Source organism: Dreissena polymorpha, chromosome 15, assembly GCF_020536995.1.
Source record: "Dreissena polymorpha isolate Duluth1 chromosome 15, UMN_Dpol_1.0, whole genome shotgun sequence".
Classification (NCBI taxonomy): domain Eukaryota; kingdom Metazoa; phylum Mollusca; class Bivalvia; order Myida; family Dreissenidae; genus Dreissena; species Dreissena polymorpha.
The window spans coordinates 17,155,788-17,179,742 of NC_068369.1; the positions used below are offsets into that span (position 1 = coordinate 17,155,788).

Genomic DNA, 23,955 nt, shown 5'->3' on the forward strand with positions numbered 1-23,955 from the left:
ATACGAATATCATATTGAAACGAAATATTCAAATGAAAAAAAAAACATACAAATGTTTAATTAAAAAAAAAAACTCGTTAGTATTCCGTTGGTCTGAATGTATCAGATGCTTCGACGCAGAATCACTTATTTGTACAACGTGTTCATGTTATGCGATAAAAAAAGTATGAGGTACAATATTCGCATAATTTCGTTGACGTTCAGTTTTATTTAAAGGCGTTATTACAGGTTTAGCCGTGTGTTCGTGTTGAATTACAAAAATGATTGGCAAAAAGCTTTCGTTATTAAACAAAACGGCATAATGTAGTTGTTAGTATCGATGCTTTGTTTTATACATCACATTCATTAACAAACGACTGTGTGTGCTGAGTTTTGGTGACAGCGTTCTCCCGACAGTTCTCGTGCAAACCTAAGAATAACATTAAAGGACTAATAACTAATTAGCAGGGCAATTTGCATACATGCGACGACTGGACTAAAAGGAAGTTCGTATATCTACACTTCATACTTCAATCAAACTATGTATAAACAAAGGACAAAAAGTGCAACTTGCGAATTATTGAACCACTCTTTCTTATCCCCGTGGTGTAGCTAATACGGTGTTCGCCTAGCGACCGGGAGGTCATGTGTTTAATATCAAATGGTGTAACGTTCTTTTAATTTTCGTCACAGAATTGACTTAAACCGAGAATTGCCATAAATTGCGTAATCAAGATAATGAAAACACAAATGAGAAAAGCTTGTTCGGTAGTTTAAAGAAGAAACAAAATAGGACGATATATAATATTAACGATAACACACGTCAGACATTTTTAAACGGACTTATATAAACGGAATTTAAGCCGCATATTGAACTTCGGACTCCAGGAGCCGTATTCACCAATAATAGAAATAATCTTAGGCTTAGACTCAGACTTAAACTTGGACTCAGACTTAATAAAGACAGACTCAGAATTTGTATTCACGAAACGAAAATAAACTTGACTTATGTAAGTACACTTACACCTATGACGTAATAAAAAATAACTCTTCAAATTCGAGAAAATCATCCAAAAAACGTCACATACAGCAGGCGATATTATTGTAATACGATGGCGGAAAGAGACTGTTCCTCGTTCGTCAAATGCGATTGCGGGATATTTTTCGCAACTCTGCAGGCTGCAAAGCAGCACAAATGTATTAAAGGTGAGATTTATAAACCATTTTGATCACATTTTACAGCGAACATAACGGTTTGAAGCGTATTTTTATTAAAACAGCGCATCGTCCGAGTCTCAGTTCGATCCGACAATTTTATCGCTACATGTAAAATACCAGTAAGTCAAATATGGCTTTTTTTCATTGCTTGGTATCAAAAGCAAAAATCATCTATTTGTTAACTTGCAGATATGGCCGACGAAACCGCGAAGAAGCTAAAGTCTCCAGACTGGCCCGAACCAGCCGTCATTACGTTCAATGCACTGGTTCGGGACAGCTGGGATTTGCTTTTTGGCGAGTACAAAGGCACGGGGGCCGACAAAGTTTCTGTGGTGCGGCGTCGAATCTGGGACACCATTGCACAAAGAATATCGGTGTAAGTAGCCTTCTTTAAACTTTCCATGTTTTTCTTCAATGATAGTTTGTTTACGTATAGATTTAAAGTTATGAAAAATCCATCAAAATGGATAATATTCTTAACCAATTAATTTTTCGCTTATCTCTTATTGTAAACTATATTAAGAAATAAAGAATGTTAGCTCCAATGGTGAAAGTAGCTTTTTTTTTTACAGCGAATTTGGAGTACATAGAACGTGGGAGCAGTGCAGAAAGAAATATCAGAATGCCAAAACTAGATGTAAATAGATCTTAAATACTAAAGATTTATTCGATAGAAATATGGAGCAATGTTCAAGTACAAAATTTTCTCTTACCTTGACTGCAAGTTATCCATAAATTATTCTCTATCATAAATCCACCATTTTGGAAATTAACTTATCTCCCATAGTCCGATCAATGAGTAAGTACATGCTATGTTAGTTAATGTACTCTCATCAATGCCATGACTTTGGAAACAAGTTAGATTTACTTACACAACACACATTTTAAGTACATCCATAAATTTGTATTTAATGATAATTTCAATCGATAGAATTGTCATTTACAAAAATGCACAGCATGTTCAAACTGAAAGGTATCTCCATAATCATTTTTATTCCACGTCGTCTGAAAATATTTAATTTGGGTATAATATGCATTTTTAATCCAGATTGTATCCATTAACACGACTGCTCAGTAACACTTGCACATGGACTATGCAAGCATATTCGCTCGAGTAGTGCATTCAAATTTGATTGGTTCGTCTAGTTTATGACACGTCATACGTCATCGTGTATGTAATGATAAATCTAGCAAATGCATTACGAATATAAAATATTAATTCACCTACTACATTTTTGGAGCACACACTTATTATTTGTTGTCATTAATTTCAAACGTGTTATTTTTTATGTAATTAATTTTGATGGAGGGTCGAAAAAACGTTTGGACTCGTCCTTTTTGGAATAGTTCATTGTAACAATAGGTGAAATAGCATTCTAAACATGGATGGTGACGTCACTACGTAATTATCAGTAAGAACGGGGTGTACACAACGGGTGAAATAGTGTCATTTAAATGTCAGAAACTATAACGTGTTCGGATCCCATCCAGACTCATGCATACGAAATGCAAAGCAAATACAAGATGAAGTTAGAAACTTCTTTATTCTACGATAGCCAAATAGTTTCTACATTAAATTAAGTATCATGTATGGTCAGGCATACACATTAGCACTGGCCCAGTAATGTGTGTTTGATTTATATATTTTCAAACAAAGCTCCTTTCCCTCCACACAAAAAGATTGAAATAACGAAAATGGGTTAATGTTTTCAAATAGTGATGTATATAACACTGATGGTCCAATTTAATGCAGATGTGCATAAAGTGGGTCAACTACGGCACCCTCCGACCGGTGGCGGATCTGCCCCTACCCTAACCTCGGCCGAGGAGATTATTGCCGCCACCATGGAAGGCCATCCCGTGGTTGAAGGAATTGTTGGCGGGATTGATTCAGATGGTCAGTTTTGAATTACATTTTGTGTTAATTGTGTGAAATAAGTGATCTGTACTTGTTGTAATCTTTAAACTTAATTGTTTCATTATGTTTATTATGGCATAATAGTGAACACACATACAAATAATACAGTGAATTTCGTCATATTCGTTTGTGTTAATATCCGTTTGTACACGTATGTTTTAATTAAATAACATGTTATGTTGACTTCAGTTCAAGTTGTGCCATCAGAGTTGGCAACTTCATTAACAGGCATTAACGCAGAAAGTCGTCGAACCGAAGGTATTCTTACTGCGTTCTTCATGCTATATTTCTTCCATTGTAATATCTTTAATAATTATCCACCGCCATAGGGGGACGGTTATTGTGTTGGCGTTGTCCGTCCGTCCGTCTTTCCGTCCGTCCGTCCGGCACTTTGGTGTCCGGAGCCATATCTTGGAAGTGCTTTGGCGGATTTCATTGAAACTTGGTATGAGTATATATAAATATAACGATAAGAGGAGTAAATATAAAAATATAGATAAGAGGATAATGCACGCCAAATGGCATTGTATACCATCTGTTAATAACGGAGTTATGGCCCTTTGTTTCTTAACAAAATGCTTTTTTAGCTGAGTGTCAAATATAACACTTTTGTGTCCAGAAGCATATTGGCGGGGAATATCAATTCAACAAATTTGCTTGTTAAAACTTGCAATTGCATACTTTCTTAGTTTCGTAAAAAACGATAATTATAGGAACAGCCATCTGCTATTTCTGTATTGTAATTTTTAATGAATGTAGTCATGAACTAGGATTAATCATTTGTATTATGTATAATTTCAGAACAAATGACCGTGGATACACAACTGGCGAACAAAAACGATTGTAAGTTATTACATTTTCTTTTTAATGCATTGCATTATTTCATTACTAAATTACACCAGAATTTAAATACATTTATTTAAAAAAATGAATAATCATAACTTTATTTTTAATTTGTCTTCATGACTGAAAATATGAGATTTTCATGTTCGTGATAGCCCGCCAAATTCGTCCGTCCGTCAGTCGCCCGTTCATGTTTCAATTACATGTATATCCCATTCAGGGGCAAATGTGTGCTAACACGTTAATATTGAAAAAAAAATCTCCGAAACGGTAAGGAATAGAGTATCAGTCTGTAGAAAAAAACATGAGTCAAGTGAGCGATATAGAACCATCGTAGCCCTCTTGTGATTTGAATAACATGGTTCATGTTGTGTTTCAGTGGAAAACGACGGTAAAGAACATGGAGAAAAGGAAGGTGTGTTACAGTGTACATACAATTGCTCAGTCAAATATTTTGCAATAACCATGTAAAAAAAATACAACTTCCTCATTCCGCAAAGAAAGCGCCCTATGTTAATCAATCTGTCTGTTCGTCTGTGTGGTCACCTTACAACCATTGTCCTAGCCTTATATAAAAATTAATGTTACGAGCGTTATTCCTTTTGAAAACGTAACTTCATTCTAGGCTGTCCGGCTAGCGCAGTGGTTGGCACACTCGCTTCTCACCTAGGCGACCCTGGTTCGAACTTCGCTGCCGGCGCATGTTAGTTTGGTTGGTGGCGGAGAGGTGGGGTTTATTTTCAGTAAAAAAACTTTATACCACAATAACTCTAATTGTAACGATTACATAGTTGTATTTAATTTCATCATTCGACATACACATATTTTTATCATTTACACAGGACGCACTGAACCAGTCGAACGTGGACTGAAAAGAAAGGAATGTAAGATTTTCATATAAATATAGATTTAAGAGATTGATTAAATGATGTTCAAACTTTAGTAAGTCATGAAACAATTTAAATATCAATAACTTTCAACTTATGAAAACATTGCAGTCAACAAGTCAAAATTTAAAAAAGACATCGAACAATATCTTATGAACAGTGAAAATGCATGACAATGTAACATCATGTTTGAAATCCTATATCATTTATAGCATTCTCAAAGAAGTCGGACAAGAGGCGCACCATAACTGAGAGCAGCATCGACTGCCTAACGTCTGAAGATCTGCGAGTAGACATTAAGAAAATTAACATAGAAATTGAGAAACTAAATCATGAAATTGAGAAAATTATACTGGAAAAGCAACTTGTTAAGTTAAAAATCAAAAACGAGGAAAATTATGCCATTTATCTACAGTCTAAGACCATGTATTACAATGCAAAGGTGTTAGGTAACTTATAGAATTCGATTTGACTTAAGGCGTAAAAAGTTGTTTGTAAAGTTAAAAAGTTAAAAAAAAGTGTAAGGATTTTATTATTATTTAATGATTGCTTGACTCACGTCATTTATTTATTATGCCCCTCTTCGAAGCTGTTTGATTAAAAATATTGCAAACTTGTTTTTGTTAAATAATTATCTGTATATCATGAAACACCTTCGATACACCCCTTGAACAGTTTTCATATAATGTATGAAGGTACTTTGAAAAGGAGAATGTTATACATTTTACATGTATAGTGTTTCTTAAACAGTATGACTGCAAAAAATACATTTACAGGTAATAAAAGGAAAATGAATAGCTAATTATGCAATAAGCATATTTAGTTCATCTTCAGTTTCTTTCCTTTCTTACATTCTACTGAAATATGTTTCAGTAATGAAATGCCGCATAGCGCGTCCATCCACATTGTCAGGCGGATTGGCTACAGGTTGTGCTGCTTCATAGGCATCAATTTCAGGGATCTCGACTGAGTCGTTGCGCGCAATTCCAATATTGTGCAGAACGATGCATGCACTAATGTGCTGTACAGCCCTTGTTGGTGTTGCGCGGATCTTGCGTCCCAATATTCCGAATCGGTTCTTTAACATCCCGAATGTCTGTTCAATTATCACTCTTGTTCTACAGAGTGACCTGTTGAATCTGTCTTCGGACTGGTTCACTGGTCGTAAATATGGTGTCAGCAAATAGCGAGAACAACCATACCCGCTGTCTCCGATGAGTAGGCCAGCATGTTGTCCTGTATTAAATAGATTAAGACGGATTAATTACTATCATTAAAGTTAAATCGATATACTTGACTACGACACGGAACATCACACAATAATACAGTACGCATATACGGCACATCTTTTAGCTAGTCCATTGGCTTCAACGCCTGAACGAAACTTCTTTAATATAGAAAATAATAGACATGCTTAGCACTCGACAAGCCTCGTTCGTTGTCCTTATTTGCACAAGATGTACACTACCAGACTAACTTTCTATGTAATATGATTTCATAAAACATATATGCGAAAAGAAACGGGGCGAATGTTTAAAAGCTGACCGTTTTCAAACTGGTTCCGGAGTTCACAATTCCTCCATATCCTTGCGTCGTGTGTTCTTCCCGGCCAGTTCGCTGTGAAACTTGTTATCTTGTAGTCTGCATCACAGATCGCCTGAAACAAAATAAATGCATACGAATTCGACTATCGCATCCAGGGGGCCGGACCTTACATTATTTTCAATAGAAACAAGTACTTTTTATCTCATGAAATTATTTAATTGACAATTTTAAATCACAAAAATAACTATATTATACATAACCAAACAGAAAATACCTAAATCAAGTTAACAAATGCCATGACCGTGAAGTTCAACTTTGAATATCGAAGTTTAACGACTTTAATGCATTATCTTGATGTGTACTGCACCTGTACGTTAATGGTCGGGATCCCTTTCCGTCCAATGAAATCTTCTACATTTTCATTTGGTTTCTTTATGTTTATGTGCGTGCAGTCTATGCATCCAAGCGCATTAGGGAAACCTGAAATTTGTTTTTATTAAAATTAATGTTAAAAAATGAAATTTGACATAAATGTAAATGAAATCAATTTAAAAAATAGCCGACAACGACCGATTTAGCGTTAAATTTCCCTGGTACGGTAATGTAAGTATACTCGGGGTACATGTAAGTAGTACCCGAGCCGACAATGACCAAGCGAGCATCAGTAACTAAAGTTCCGGTTTCAATATTTATTTATTCAGAAATTTCGAGGTAAAATGCTTAAACAGAAAATAAAAATTTATTTATAAAATTACTATTTATTTATGTAATGAAATTATTGTCATTTCGATCCATTAAAGCACAGTCAAAACTTTCGCAGAAAATACAGTCTAACTGAAACCACTTACGACTGACTTATTTACGAACCGACTGACTCGCGACAAAATGGTCCAAAATAATATAAATTATAATCATAATTAAGTTTAACAACAATAAAACCCAAAACTTACAACATGTGGGGGGGTTAAGATTAAATTTGGACATTGTTCAACAAAACGCTGTCCTTGCTTGCCACAATCTCCCAGTTATATTTGGTTATATCATACTTAAATGTGTGGGCATTTTAACACTGACAAACAACATGAGTTTTGAAAACATGCAATCAATCGTTGAATACACGATTTTTACTTAATTTCCAAGAACCTCTAACCATAATTAGCGTTTGCATTAAAAACCTTTGCTCAATCATTTAATATTTATAAATATATACGAACAATCATATAAAAAAATATAAACCGCCGCGGGGAGCGAACTACCAAAAGAGAAACTTGTGAACAATGTAGATCTGACGCTATACCAACTGCGCTATAACATTTCCAATAATTAATGGAAATTATTAACGTATAGTATTCGAAAGTTAAGTGAATTGAATACACACAATCTTAAAATAGATTGTAAGTAGTCTTTCAAATCAAACTATAAATTGTGTAATATTTCAAATTATAACAAAATTCGCATGTTGTGTTATGTCAATTAATTGAAAATTTTAAGGATACAGTAAAATGGGATTAAAACATGCATAAATCTAGTTCATTTGAAAGAATTGAAACTTTAAAATATCAATAGCGTTTGGAGGCTATAAATATCAATATTAGTAAACAAAAACAGGACGCTAGCTAACTGAATTGATGACCACTAAAATGTTTTTTTCCTTCACATACCGGCTATGGCTCCAAGCCCTTGCTTCACACGGGCGGCGTCTATTCCAGTCGGGAACTTGACGAAGTCCGACACTTTTGCGGCCAATATGGCACTGACCTGTGCACAGACCCTACAAACTGTAGCCTGTGACAGACCAGCGCTGTCAGCCACGGTGAGCTGCAGGTCCCCGCTAGCAACGTACCGCAGGTAGGTGCACACCGATAGTGCCACTGGGATCGGCAAACTTCGATTTGTGTGTCTCTCTACGTCAAAGCAAATTTCGCATATGAATTGGAGAGTGTCTCTCGTAAATCGAAACCGCTTGTAAAGTTCGACATCTCTGTATATTTCCAGCGGATTTGTACGATCTAAAAACACTCTCTCTACTCGCAAGCGCCGATTATTTCTACACCGACGTAGATTCCTATGGGCAGCGGCCATGTTGGTTTAGCTACGTGCTTAGAACGTTACGTCGCGACTACACGTACGTAAGTCTACAAATAGTAGACTCAGAATTTTAGACTCAGGCTTATGAGTCTGAGTCTAAAACTGGGATGATTTCAGTTTCGTGAATTAACTTTTTTTAAACTGAGTCTGAGTCTGAGTCTGAAACTTAGCGTAAGTCTAAAAAAAATAGACTTACGGATATTGGTGAATACGGCTCCAGTGTTTCAATAAGCTGAATGTTTTTGATATCACCAAGCTTAATAACGTTTAAACTCACATGTAATACGCGTGTGTGTATGTAGTTGATGTAATTTTAGCCAATCAGGATTATATTATACAACATTTTTATTGTTTCAAACATGTAAAAATATTACCTTGTTAAATAGTTACATTCGTATTAAAATCTCGGCGAAAACTATGGTTAGAATCATCATATCCACAGAAAGACTTAGGTTTCAAATTTATTGATATCCCCACTCATTCCATCCCTTGATACCCTGCAGGTGTCGCAAGTCTAGTTTAGTTCGTATTTTGACACAACTAATGAAAATCTTGATAAACACACTTACAATACTAGCGACATTTAAAATAAGTTTCTTTCACAGAAGATCATGCTTAATATATAGTTACATAATAAATTGCACTAACCAATATTTTTGTTTTTAACATAAATATTGTATACACCAACTTGTGTTTATTTGTTAGTAATGATTATTTGCATTATTTAAACTCAAACGTTTTTGTTCTCTAAGGCGCAATAATGAACTAAAAAAATAATAAATACGAATAAAAGATACGCGCATGCCAAAAATCGTTTGAATTAACTAAAAGATCATACGCGTATACATGTTTTACCCTTTTGTTAGTTGTTTTGCGTCGACGTAATTAACGATGCATGGCATTGCTTGTATTACAGTTTAAGAAATCGGCTTTGCCAATACTCTGTCAGTTAGAATGTGTTAAGTTCCTTGCCGACAGCTAGCCTTCTCAATACAATCTCTTGGAGAATTGTATCAGACGGTTTTCACAAAGGGAATCGCAAAATATTGGACTTGAATAGTTAGCCATATCGTTTACATACTAAAAATCAATAGTTTATAATCCTTTTCAAAACCTGTTGTTAGCCGTGTTTAACAGCAAAGGTATCCGGTCTTGTTTAACTGGGATATACTATGCTAAAGATAAGTAAAAAAAAAAGTGAAATAGCCATATAAAACCGGTGAACACTAAAAAAAGAATCCGTTATAAAAAGTTGATTTTTAAATGTGTTGTATTGAATTGTGTGTATTCGTTTATAATTAAAATCAAAGTACTGGCAGTACTGGTGTGACGATGCTTTTGAAGAGGATGGATATAAAACATCAATTTAAGTTTATCCATATCACCACAATTGTGTATGTTGATACGAACATTTGGGTACGATAAAAAATTTGGGTACGAAAATTTTGGGTACGAAAAAAAAATTGGTACGAAAAAAATTTGCGTACGAAACATTTTTGGTACGAAATAAAGTTTAGGGGTACGGGGAAGTAGTACCCGTGGGTAACTTGACCCATTGAGCGAAACTGGAAGGCGGGTCACAGTCTTGTTCATTAAGTATGGCAATACCTTCATGATGATTCTCGAAAGTAGGTATGAGCACATAGCCGGACCATGTGAGCTCAATCGTATGAGCACTTGACTATCCGAGTTCGCCCACGAACATATGGATCAGTTAACTGATAGCGAAATGACCTTATACATGTATATGCTGAAATCTAAAAATCGAACGAAATATCAAACATGGTATGTACACTTAGGTGGCTGTGTAATTTCTGTTAGAATATCGTTTTTAATATGTAAATTTTAAATGATTGTGCCCGCAGTTGAGTGTGTAGCCTTGTTTGAGTCTGCACGCGCCTAGGCTGCACCCAGTGTGTGTATTTGTGTTTTTCCAAGGTAATGAGTTACCTCCGCGCTAAGGCTGCATAATGTTGGGAACCGGAGTGTGTCCAGCACTCCTACCTAATAAGATTAGATTGACGACAGTTGGGACGAATTTTGAATGATAGCTGCAATTTCCAGCTATTTGTTTTGTACTGAAATACTTTTTAATTTTTTATATGGTCAAATGCTGCGGTGGGGGGGATGAGATTATCCGGAAAAAACACCTGTCCGGAATGGTGACCACAAAACATAAAAAATATAACATTGCGCCGGGAGCGGGAATCGAACCGGTGTCGTAAAGGTGAAAAAGCGAACGCCCTTACCACTGCACTAGCGGGACGTACAATGACGCAAAGAAATGTTGTTTTATCTATATATATCATAGCATTGCAGCGTTTACAATTTGCAGGTTCGAAATTATTCGCATTCTTTAGTTTTGTGATCACGTAAAAAGTTAATTTTTCATGTTTTTAATCGCAATTTATTTACTAAATCGAGAACAAATATCAAACAAAATAGAGAAAATATATAGTTGTTTTCATTGGTCCATCAAAATAAAATGGATGTAAAATTACTAATTTGAAATTAACGTTCTGATATACTTATTGAATCGGTTTCCCCAGGATATGCTGTTCTATTAAAGGGATCTTTTCACGCTTTGGTAAATTGACAAAATTGAAAAAAGTTGTTTCAGATTGGTAAGTTTTCGTTTAAGTTATGATATTTGTGAGGAAACAGTAATACTGAACATTAACCATGCTCTAATATAGCCATTATATGCATCTTTTGACGATTTTAAAACCTAAAAATTATAAAGCGTTGCAACGCGAAACGATTGAATAATTTGGAGAGTTCTGTTTTTGTCGTTAAATTTTGTGAAACTACGAAGATTGCTTATATAAGGTATAAAATACGTCAACAATGTGTACTCGGCGGAATAGCTCAGTAGGCTAAAGCGTTTTTACTTCAGGACTCTGGCAGGACTCCAGGGGTCACTGGTTCGAAACCTGCTCCGGGCAATGTTCTTTTCCTTTTTTTATTTTTTTTCTTGATTTTTTACTGGAGCTTTTACGATCCAATGTTTACATTTATCAATATAAAGCATTTAATGAATAAGTTAAAAAAAGCCAAAATCTGTGAAAAGGCCCCTTTAATATTTACCTTAATCAACACGAACGACAACTCTGCTAGGAGAATGTTATCAATGAAAATCAACGAGCAATCTCCTACGCAGTGGCGAATGCCAAGGGAAGTAACTTAAAAATCGAGTTATCTCAATCGGACTGGCTCGGTCTTTTACAAAGGTCGCCATTGTGAAGAATTTTTTTACTGGTAATCCAACAATTGATGTGGAAAGTTAACAATCTGGCATAAAATCTCGATAGCACACACTAAACATATACACCCATCAGCCGTGTATGAACCATTCTGCTACTGCATCCTTCATATATTTGACGGAGGTATAGAAGGAATAAGCCAAGACGATTTCTTTTATGACACTATCGGTCTGCCTAAACCTGGTCTCATCTTAATTAATTTGTGATTGTTAAAAATTCAATGACTGCATTAAATTACGTGCATTTTAAAAACAAAGAGCAACCAAATGTTAAACACGAAACATTTAACAGTCAATAAACGAACGCGATGGTCATACGAGATATAGAGAATACTAGGTCGGTGCCGAATAAAGCGAAGTGTGTTTTGCGAGGCTCAGAATATCTGAACCACGAGCCTTGGCGATTTTCGTGCCGAGCAAAATAAACTACGCTCTATTCGGCACCGACCTAGTATTCGATTTATCCCATCAATTTTCTTAGTCGTCCATTATTTCTTTAAAAATAAAATAGGAAAATAGAACTACACGGAAAAACCCAAAGTTATTTTCAGCAAGCATTGCTTTATTATTTTATTCTTGCCGAGCCTAATATATTACAAAAAGATCAGGTACTAACCTGTATTTCTGTTTATCATGCCTCTACGTCCCCGAATATAAAGAAACAATGAAAAAAATAAACTAAAAAACTGCAGCTTTATCGGGAAAGAATATAACTTTTGTCGTTTGGCGTGTTAATAATGACACCATGAGAACGCGCACTAAATATTTGTAAAAAATGTGTTTTGCTTTTTGTGTTTAAAATATATTACATCTTGGTATCAAATTGTTTGTTTGGTTGAATCTGATTCGATTTTACTAAAAATGATTACTTTATAGTGGATTCCGAGTAATATGACCATCCTCTAAAAATGACTGATATAAGAGTCCGCCGCGCGTGACAGCTATATTTCAGCATTGCCGAAATAAAGGAAAATATATTCCACAGAAGTTTATTAAGACAATGCACGCCTGATGATGGGATAAAACCTAATACTTCGGGGTCTAGTGCCGTGATAGTTCTCTAACATTACATGGAATACAATATTGACTTGTGTTTTTTGTCCAAGTATTCAGGGTGCAGTATAAAAGGGGTTCGCATGGGGATAAAACACGGACTGGAAAGAATGTAAACAGTTTAATTTTGCAAAAAGCTTTAGTCATTGAAAAACATTTGCAAAAAGTGCATAAAAACAGTTTCTCTAACAAAGTCTGATGAAATAAAGTAATTCTTATGTACTTCAAATTGCAATGAGCAGCACAAATATATGTATTTTATGAACTAGTTGAAATTGTTAAGAACAAATTGTGTGAAGAAGTTATTTGCAAAAAGCAATTACAGATTTGTCAACATACCTTAACGTTTAATTATGAACCCAACAAAGTCACGTGACTCTGATCCTGTCTTAACAAGGGCGCATTTATAAAGTCAGCGAATACTGTAAAATACTTCAACAGTTCTGCAATATTTTCGATTTCTTCCAGCTTTTAATGGAAGATATTTCTGCTGATATTATATAGTTGGTTTTATACAAAAGATAGTTTGTACAAATAGTTCGGTGTATTATTCTATACATAAACAATTATAGCGTAGAATCTTTGGTACTAAAAATGTCACATCAAAAATACGGTCCCTTCTTATAATTCAAGAGTTTCAAAAATGCTCGTACATTTCCACATACGTGTTTTTGTTGTAACAGAATTTTTGAGCAAACGTACTAGGAATAAATTCCCATTTTATCAATAATATCAATAATACTTGCAAAAATGCGGACTGTCAGAGTTCGGTCCGTAAATAGATGCTAGTGTTAGTCTTGTTTCACCAATATTTAAATTCAAAATATTACAGTTGCCGAATAATTCTCTTTTTACGTATGTGTTTTATAATGAAACTGAGACAAGACTTAAAAAGTATCCGGTTTATCATTCGTAGGGAAAAAATTTAATTGGTTTGATTGTAAAGTGGGTATCTTGAAGGCATTTAAAATCTCATTTTGTATCTTTTCGAGGCTTATTTTTCCTCTGAGCACCTTTACAGTTTACAATAATACTTTAAAGCTCACTCTTAGATAAGCAATACTAAGAGTATAATGCATATAGCACGTACATGCATAGTAGCAACACATAAGTACAGAACGAAAAATGTACAAATTAAAAAAAAATAATAAGAGATGAAAAAATATGTCAACAATTTTGTGAAAGACAAAATGAGCCGAGTAAAAATAGCATATGCAAGTTATTTTTGTTATAAATCACGAGTTAAAGATGACATTTGATGCAACAACTTCAATTATTAGTAAATACTTTAAAGTTTTAAGCAATATTTGAAGCTTTAATAACTGAATTTATTATAGTGTAAATTGTTATGAGAATTATATTATGTTTTCTAAGTTGAAAGATATATAAACAATGTATATTTTTATATCAAATAAAAACATAATTTGCATTTTGCCTTCATTACTCGATTTCTTGATTACTGCCTTGATTACTCGATATACAGAAAACGGAAAATGGAACAAATTGTGGCAACGCGGTAATAAAAATTAATGCTGTATTTTAATATTAGTTTCTATAAAACACGCACTACTTATGCACAGGATTTATAGAAATAATCTATATTATATAATGTGTATTTACTATTAATGTACTTGTTTTGTTTCTGGTCCCAGATCAGACAGTTAGAGGAAACAAAAAGATGCAGCTAATCATGTATATTTTAAGAACAATAACCCCTTGAAAAAAAAACTACTAAATACATAGAATAAAATTACAATTACAAATTGAGTATTTTCGTGGGATTACCTACACAGTCACGGGGTTGTTTTGACGTGAAAGGTGAGTTTAAGCAATTACATGTACTCGGTCTCTATATGTCTGAAACCATGAGCAACATGTCGCTGGACAAAGTTTTGTGCCATGCTATGGAGTCATTTACACGTACGTATGATGAAGAATGGCAACAAGATCTCGTATCCCTCAGATCAGGACTTGCCGGAAAATTAAACATGAACTTGGATGTTAAAATTATGTATCTATGCAACTACCAAAGCACTTGAGATCTTATATTGCTCAAATAAGAACAGGTACATTTTTGCTGCGGATTGAAACCGGGCGGTTTAGTAACTAAAAGATTGCAGAAAGACTGTTCCTACTGTATAAAAAAAACAATCGGGTTGAAACAAAATACCAATTCTTATTTGAAGGTCTATTTTACCGACGCTTAAGACTTTTAATTTTATAATTGTGTCTCAATGATTAAACAAAAAATAATGTATGCTGACTGATAAGATACTTTTTTTATAAATGTGCATTGTTTCCTAAATACTGCTATATAAAACGCTCGGAATCTTTAAAATATATTCAACAAACATTAAACACTCATTAATATATACACAATACTACCTACGTGAATAGTATTATTTATTTTAACATGAAATTGCAATACTATGAGTGTAACTTCACTTGTTAATAATTAAAAGAAGTAAGTCAACTTAACTATACATGTTAATACTTTACACGATGTTTGAACAACTCTTTTCATTATGGTGACCCTTTCACTCTCCAGCACAATATTTATTTAATTGTAACACTTAATTGTATCACTTAATTGTTTCACTTAATCGTTTCACTTATCTATATGACAATACCTTTGCATGTCATCTTTGTGACTCGCAAGCCATTTATATGGCTGGGTAGTACAATATTTTGTGAAAATAATTCTATAAATATTTATGTATTTATTGATCGTAATATTTCTTTAATTACCAATGATTCTCTATGTTCGATGCGTCACTTTAATACAACAAACAACAACAACTACTACTATAAACATTATTATGAAAGGCATCTTTACAAAGTATTATCAATATGTATATATTTATAATTATATTGTCGTTTTATCCATGTTTATTTTTAATAACAAAAGATTTAACAAAAGTGCAACAACGCAGTAGTTGTTTATTACATAGACCGGAATGCCTTTACTATCAATTTTATTATATTGATTTACTTTATGATTTTTTTTATTTTTCTTTGAGTTGTTCATAGGATTTTTTCAATGTTGCAAAGAAACAATAAGTAACACTGGTGCATGTTCGTATCGATTCGAAGACGCCATGTGATGTTCCACTTAATAGCTATAACAATTAAAACAAAACAGACTTAAAAGCATTTTAAACATGTTCTTTGTACACTGAAGTTTGAGAGAAATCAATCGGAGGTTAATAACAAAAATATTCAAACAAATCAAATTAATCTCTTAACAATTGTTCAACATTTGTACGTGCTGATAAATTACGTAATAACAAATGATATAACTAATAATGGATGTGCAGTGCCTGTAGTGATAACATATCCGGGTGTAGGTTCAAGGATAATTCATATGCTTCGTGTATCATCGATATGTTCCAAAATAATTTTAAATGACTGGGTCGGCATGATGTTCTCGTTTTAACTGAGGACGTAGCAAGATAAAACAGGAGACCTCAAGGAAACCATACTGAGAAAAAAATCCTAATTCAAGAGTAATAGTGCATTATTATTCATACTAGTATTTCTAGTGGCTTGCAGTTTCACATTTAATTGGAAACATGCGTATTTCTTACACGCACATCGAACGTAATAAATCATACTTGACAGCCCATTAGCATTGCCTTGGAGACCACGTTTCAAGCGCAGAAAAATTCCGGCTTATTTACAAAAAAAAAAAAAACTATGTATACATGTGTATAAAAATGATATTGCAGACGCATATGCTGCTTAGGAAATTAAGAGACATCAAATTCATAGTAAACCCTATCATTTCACGTTTTTCATGATCTAAGTATCTTCTTCATTTGTGTAGCATCGATTGGTTAAATGTCCTACATGTTTAGAAAAAAATATTTTTGAAGACAGTATGCAATAGTATGAGTCTGATCCCAATCACATATTTACCTATGCAGACATAATAGGATTACCTAGAAATGTATTTAAGCCACTCCTGTTCACAGAGACACAATAATGATGCCTGGACGTCATCGAATAATTTCGACTATATTCATATTAAAGGGGCAGTCAACCAGATTGATGAAAAAAGCAATGTTCTCAAATACCGTCATTAAATGCTTTATATTGATAAGTTTAAACATGTGATCTAAAAATCTCCAGTAAAAAATCAAGAACAAAATGAAAAAACAGAAAAAAGTAACACTGAACAGGGTTCGAATCACTTGCTCCTGGAGTCCTGGAGTAAAAAGTCTCCCACCACTCAACCATCCATGCTCATACCATGAGCGCTGTATTTTATACTTTATATACGCAACCCTCGTAATTTCACAAAATATAACGACAACAACAGAACTCTCCAAATTACCTGGTAGACATACTCTATAAAATTTTATTACCGAATAAACTGAAAAACGTAAAAACATTTTTCAAGAAATGTAATATACCAGTCGTGATATTTTAATCAATATAAACTAATAATTGTAAAAAAGTAAGGTATTTTAAAACTTTTCTTTTCGTGATATATAGCAATCTTATTGACCGCCCCCTTAAAATGTTTAATAATTTAATTGTCGTTACATTCACATTAACATGTGTTGCCATAATGACAGGTCTCATTGGCTAGGAATTATTACTTCCAATTGGACAATTATTTAAATGAGTAAATGGTAAACAAACTATGTAAGAGTATGTAATCGTTATACAGCTTAGAATAAATTTCGTTATATTAAGTGGTCTGCTTATCAATTACAATAGTTTTATAATTGATAAACCTTTAAATCCATATGTACAATTCCAGTAACTCATAGCGTCACATATTGTCCTAACCGAATAGCATATTATGAACAACAATGTGTTTTCGTAGTTCGGGCGACATATGTGACAAATGTGTAGGATGTGGCTTTATTTTGCTACGGTAGTATGGCGTGTAGGTGGTTTTAAAAGGCGTTGATAGATACTACATCAATCAAGAACGACGTCTGTACACGCCCATATGACAGATGAATGTGCTTTTTGTTTAACGTGTTTGAGAGTTACAACCCCGCTAACGAGCAAGACCGTTAGATCAGGGGCGCTAAAATGACAAGCATGTACTCACAATTATGGAAACACAACCAATAAATATTTCGTCTTTTCGCCCATGTTTTGACGTTTTTGGCACTTTTGATTTGTCTTTATTGCTTGTATCGGGTAACATGGCGTCAGCTGACTCAGCTCGACAACACGCAAGACCGACAACAGTAGTATTCATATACGCCGATACCATATGCTTTTGAGGATTACTACAGTTATTAGTTTTCATAGAGTATTTCAATTCGATAGCCAATTTGTATAACCAATCGGAAGTTTGTCTGGTATAAAATAATTTTTGGAGAGCGGCGATTGTTTATTTACGGATGCTGTCGTTTAGATAACAATATTCCTAGTTTATGAACCATAATCCCGCATGTTTTATATATAAATGTTTCACGATCACAACACACTTTTAGCAATAAGAGTAATTGTAGTGTATTTCATGATAAACGCGTCATCCTTTATAAGTATATTTAAGTTTTGCATTGTTACTGGCAGATGTATATCCAACTACTTATGCAAAGGCAGAAACGTTATCAAAGTAAAAATTTACTTGATTCATGTTTTGTCTTTTTGAATAAAACCGATGTCTGAAACCAGACAATATTTTTATGTACATACTTTATGCACATATTACAAGAAAATTAAGGTATTCAGGTTCTAAAGTAGTATTAATTTGTATTTAATATAAATATTATTCTAACACGGCACGCGACTTGTTTTCTATAGACAAAGAAGGAAATCAAGTGTGGTTTATTCTTCAATAAATTATAGTCGGAGCTTAATGTTTCGAAAATAGTTCCGAATAAACAAAAAAAAAATATTGCAGTAAAATGCACGTGCTAAATCCGCTCTAAAACAAATGTAATAAATGCAGCATGTACAAATGTAATGAAACAACAAATTGTATATTTGGTGATAGGTGACATAACCACGCCTGCAAACAATGTTATTTGTTAAGAATCGTAATAAATAGGCCAGTCAACGAAGCATTTGACCTAGAACTAATTGCAAAAGAATTTGTAAGTATACCATGCGAATGTACTACCTAACATATGTTAGTACTACAAAGTCCTGAAATTTTTCTTTTGTAATACAAGAGATATTAGCGAGCTCGCAGAGCCACCATAGGCGGCTCGAGAAGCTCGCATTACGTTAACACGTGTATTTCAATTTGACTGTAGATCTACAGGTTATTGTTTTGAAACGTTTGGTATCTGCGCGCGCAATATCCGAATCGGATATCCGCAATATCCGAAACCGGAACTGGAAATTGTCGAAGTAAATAACCGGCGTCTCCTGATTGATCAGAATGATACAATAGATAAAAATGATCAAGTTTACGGCTTTTAAATCATTTAATATTCTTCTCTGTATTTATTGTGACTATATTTCGAATAACACATCGGCATTCTTCGCCTAAAACAGTTTTATGTAATTCTGTTAACTTGTTGTTAACAAAAAAAAATTTTTTTTCGTTTTTGAAATCATCATTTTAAGTTTTTTTTCTATTTCATAAAAAATAAATAGTATGCCAATTTAATTAATTATCGCAAGAAAAAAAAATGAACTGGTGGGCGGAGTCTTTAGCGGCTATGTTACAGTATGCTTGTCAGGCCGCGACAATAAACTACCAGGACGAAATTAATCTGTTTTAATACCATCAAGTGTTATACAAATGCCTGCATTTTGTGCAGCGTGTGGTTTTTCAAAGACATATGACAGAATACTATGTAAGTATCATTGTGTACTGGATTTTGTCCGACGCGTTAAAGAAAGGATTACACGGCGAGTATTGCCACGAGCAGCAATCATTAGCATCATACCGTTACAGTGACTAAAAAGAGTTTATAAAAAACATTTAAGTTAGTATAAACCAGGGCTCGACACTAACGGTGGTCCGTTGACCCGGGGTCAGTAAAAAATAGGGAGGACCAGTTAAACAAGAAATTGGGTTGATCGGTCGGACCAGTTAAAAATCCTGGCCAGCTTATTGCGAAATACTGGTGGAAAGCCGTTTTCATCAATAAAACAAGTTTATATGTTCATAATAAACCGATAATTTCATAATTATTTTATGGGCCGACTCGAGACCGGGATAAAAATAGCAACATATTGGAAATTTAAATTTTTCTAGATGCCCGGATGACAATAACCTGTTGTCGCATCAAAAAATCAATTTGCGATCCGCAAATGTCTCCCGAAAATGTCTCCGGACTTCACTGTGATCGATACACAAATTAACATAAAATTTGAATCGTTCGGATAGAGAAATGAACAAAATGGTATTTATTATTTTGGAAAAGCAGCAATAATCAGCATTTTATTGATCTTAATACCATCAGAATATACTTACCGTAAGAATTTATACTGGAGGGCGCTTATTAATGTTTTCATATTGCGGGAGAGTAAACGTGCGTATTTTCAAGATTACAAGTTTTCGCAATGTGGAATTTCATTCCGGGGGTGGTTAAACATACGCCTAAAAAACCTAAAAATAATAAAGAGAAGCTTAAAGTACAGCGAAAATATGAAAGGGATATTGAAATAGTTTAGTAGATAGTATAGTTTTCTTTTTATAAATGCACACTACATTATGTATAGTCCGGAAAGTAAGTTGAAATTTAGGTAAAATAAAAGAGAAATTGTCGGACCACTTGAAATCTTGGAGGACCAGTAATTTCTGAAAGCTGGTGGTCCTTTGGGTCAGTAGGTAAAAAAAGTTAGTGTCAAGCCCTGTTTAAACGTCACGCTTACCTGCATGGCATCGTTCATCCATGGTTTATAACAATTAAGTTGACAACTTTAATCCACGATATGCACTTCCACTTCTATTCTTCCATGTCTTTATCAAAACTTAGTTTAAACCACACTATTTTATGGTATTCTTATAGAAGTTCTTATAGAAGCTTATATTATGCATGCTAAACATACACTCCGAAATACGTTTTGCATTCATTCGATGCTTTAAACAAAAAGTTTTATGTTAGGAAACAACTCGTCAAACATTTCCTTAAAGTCCAGATAGTTTACATAAAACTCTTGCGTTTCATCACAGAAATGACGTCACACTATTTACTACGTAAAACATTTCGTAATATGAAATCAAAGAAGTTTGTAAATACAGAAAAGGGCTTTATGTTATTCTTTTGTATATTGGCTTGAGGTGGGGATGTCCGGCAAACTGCAGTCGGTCGGTGATTTTTAATATTATAGTCACGGGAAATGAAGATCTACTTTTTAAGGAAGCTTATCGAGCTGCCACGAAAAAATAAAAAATTATGCGAGCATTATGGTTACCATCAACTAATTCACAGAAAGAATCGGCTTTCAATTTGATTTGATCTCCCCACTCATTCTATCACGCGAAACCTTTAATTTTCCTAAGCAAGGTAATCATGCTATTATACAGCACTGCAGTTTACCTATATAGTCAAAAGGTCAGATAGCTTAATTGGTAGAGAAACCCACGCCGGTATCATTAGATGGCTCATGGGTGGTTTCGGGTTCGAATCTGACCTTTGTAGGTAAACTTTAGTGTGACAATCTGTTTTAGGCGGGGTTTTGTGCTAACAGTTCAGTTCATCAGGTTTCATGAAACCCTTTAATAAAGCCCGTTTGTTTTTTGATTGCTGATTAGCAAAATAAATAAAAGTTCATTACCTGATTTTTTATACCAGTCATTACAAACTCCACGTTTTTCTGCTAGGAAGTTCCTTAGTTGCAATAATACAACTCCCAGCTATTGACCCTCTGGGGTTCAACCCGATTTTCCATAAAAACTCACCGCCCAGAATCCGGACGGCAGTTTAATCGGAAATATTAGCCACATAAACTATTTTAACTTAATTTTTTTGTTAGTTTCTTCTATTAAACATTAATCGAGCTCGCTTTGAGGCTTTGCCTTATTTCATCTTAATGGTTAAAGTTGGGATTTTTTCAAACTGAATGTATGGCCTATCTTTACTACGATACCACCAGAAATGTGATGTCACTGGCTTTTAAATGTGACGTCAAAAAATATGTAATGGCGGCGTCCATGCGGGAACTCGTATAAATCTGTCAACATGTTAAAGAGAAGCTTTTAGGGACCATTTAACGTAAGTATTTGCCGTTGATTGTTTTTAACAACATTGAAAACAAACTTAAGTAAAGTATTTATCAAAAATATGGTCAAGATATTTAAATAATTACGTGTACATGACAACAGTGCAGCAACATATTTACGCTTACGTCATTGTAAATTTATTCAAGTTTTATTTTCAGAAAACACATAAACTATTGTTAAAACATCAATATTTTGTCATGAAATACAAATAATATGCGTAGAATACTCCTATTTGTTATAAGCTACTACTGAATTTAATAGGTAAATAAAGGTTGTTTTTTGTTTAAATTAATTCTACGGAAGCCTATTTGGGTCATAATATCATAAATAAAACCTTTTGCATAGTGAAATTAACATACTCTCATATTCACAATAGCCATCTATGTTTGATGTTCTTTGTAAAAGGAATATGTAATGTAGTCATTAATTACTCATTTCTGTGTACCTGACATTTAAAAAAATGAATATTTGTATATATTAATACAATGAAAAACATGAATCTGAACAGTAAATACATGCATTTTATTTTCCAGATGGATACGACGTTGAGCTGTCCATTGTGCCACGAGCCAATTGGGGATGAGAGGCCGTTTTCTAAACTAAGTGAGAAAGGTTGCCAAGGAATTCGCCTTGCGAGTAAACACCATGCAACCAATGTGACAGTTTTTTTCAGGTGACATGGTCCATATTTCATGCCGAAAAGACTTTACAAGACCCGGCCCCTATAAGAGTTTAGAAGATAAACCCGAGAAACAATTGCGATCTTTAGCACCTACTGTTGACTTTTAATCTAGGTGTTTATTTTGTGATACATTGGCTAAATGTGGAGTATCGAACAGAAAAAGGTCGTTTGATACATACCCTGTGAGAAGCTAAGAATTTCAAAGCACTCTAGTAAAACATTGTAAGCAGAGGGGTGATCAATGGGCACAGGATGTAGAAAGGCGTATGAGCCATGTGATCGATCTGCCAGCTGCTGATGCGATTTACAATCAGCAATGTAATGTGAATTTTAGAACAGGAAAAGGTATTCCGAAGGCATATCAAACAGGCGACAGTGTCACATGCTCATTGAAAAGTCCTGGTCGTCCAGAAGATAGTGAACAGACACAGGCATTTTAAAATTTCATTACATTTCTTGAAAATACATCGTGTGAAACTTTTACAGTAAATGATTTAGTGTTTGAAATGCAAAGAGTGTGTGGTGAAAAAGCGTATACCACAAAACATATGAAGCAGAAAGTTATTGAACATTTTGGTAATGGTGTTGTAATAAGCAGCATTGACGGAAGACGTGACATTATTACTTTGAAAACAAATGCAGCTTCCATAATTCATTCGTTCTATGAAGACTCACTGGGGAAACTGAGAAGGAAAAGAAAACTAAAATATTAGAAACTGCTGCAAAATTGCTAAAATGTGATATAAATTCAATTAATATGGCAAAAGATCATTACCCAGATTTTAATCATATATCTTCTAAGCAAAACAATGTTGCCTTTTTGCCAGACAGTCTTCAAATGTTTCTGAAAGCTGTTATAGGTCAGTCAAACGACATTAAGGTTTCCTAAATAGGTCAGAGCATTATCCAAGCATGTCGCCCCAGAAATATCCTTGCTCCACAATCAACCATTTCTACAATTTGTAGCAGACAATGTAGATCACAACACTGGAACCATAGATGGCCATGGTACATTTCATGGGATGGGCATAATAGCTTCGTCGACACCAGGATCTGAGGTTACATTATGTGTACCAAGACACGAAGTTTCTATTGATCAACTGGTAGAAACAAGCAAGATACCAGTGAAGTACTATGTGCCTTCCTCTGAGTCCTCTAATGATTATGTGTTCAGTGAACTCCATGAAATAAGCGTTCTGCGACAATTGCAGAGACCATTGGATATGTTCTACAAAGTGTTATGGCCACTACGTTCAAATAGACAAAGTTGGTCTGGTTTTATGCAAACATTTGACCAACATTGTGGAACAATTCAGAAAAAAATACACT

At 34.2% G+C, this 23,955-nt stretch overlaps 2 protein-coding genes across 3 annotated transcripts; one reads left to right on the forward strand and one right to left on the reverse strand.

Moving 5' to 3' along the window:
• The first annotated feature begins 1,045 nt into the window (after positions 1–1,045).
• On the forward strand, positions 1,046–5,417 carry LOC127860484 (uncharacterized). 2 transcript variants are annotated; one of them, XM_052398578.1, is made up of 9 exons: positions 1,046–1,185; positions 1,387–1,573; positions 1,770–1,834; positions 2,951–3,094; positions 3,305–3,373; positions 3,917–3,958; positions 4,338–4,373; positions 4,801–4,842; positions 5,058–5,417. In XM_052398578.1, the coding sequence occupies exons 1-9, from the start codon at positions 1,092–1,094 to the stop codon at positions 5,303–5,305; spliced, it is 927 nt and encodes a 308-aa protein (XP_052254538.1). In that variant the 5' UTR covers positions 1,046–1,091; the 3' UTR covers positions 5,306–5,417. The 2 variants fall into 2 exon arrangements, with proteins under 2 accessions (XP_052254538.1, XP_052254539.1); XM_052398579.1 differs by lacking the exon at positions 3,917–3,958.
• Positions 5,418–5,459: 42 nt separating this feature from the next.
• On the reverse strand, positions 5,460–8,699 carry LOC127860482 (putative nuclease HARBI1). Its single transcript, XM_052398573.1, has 4 exons — positions 8,052–8,699; positions 6,758–6,870; positions 6,391–6,502; positions 5,460–6,081 (listed from the first exon to the last, which is right to left on the reverse strand). Exons 1-4 carry the CDS (start codon positions 8,470–8,472, stop codon positions 5,693–5,695), a joined length of 1,035 nt encoding a protein of 344 aa, XP_052254533.1. The 5' UTR covers positions 8,473–8,699; the 3' UTR covers positions 5,460–5,692.
• Positions 8,700–23,955: the final 15,256 nt, after the last annotated feature.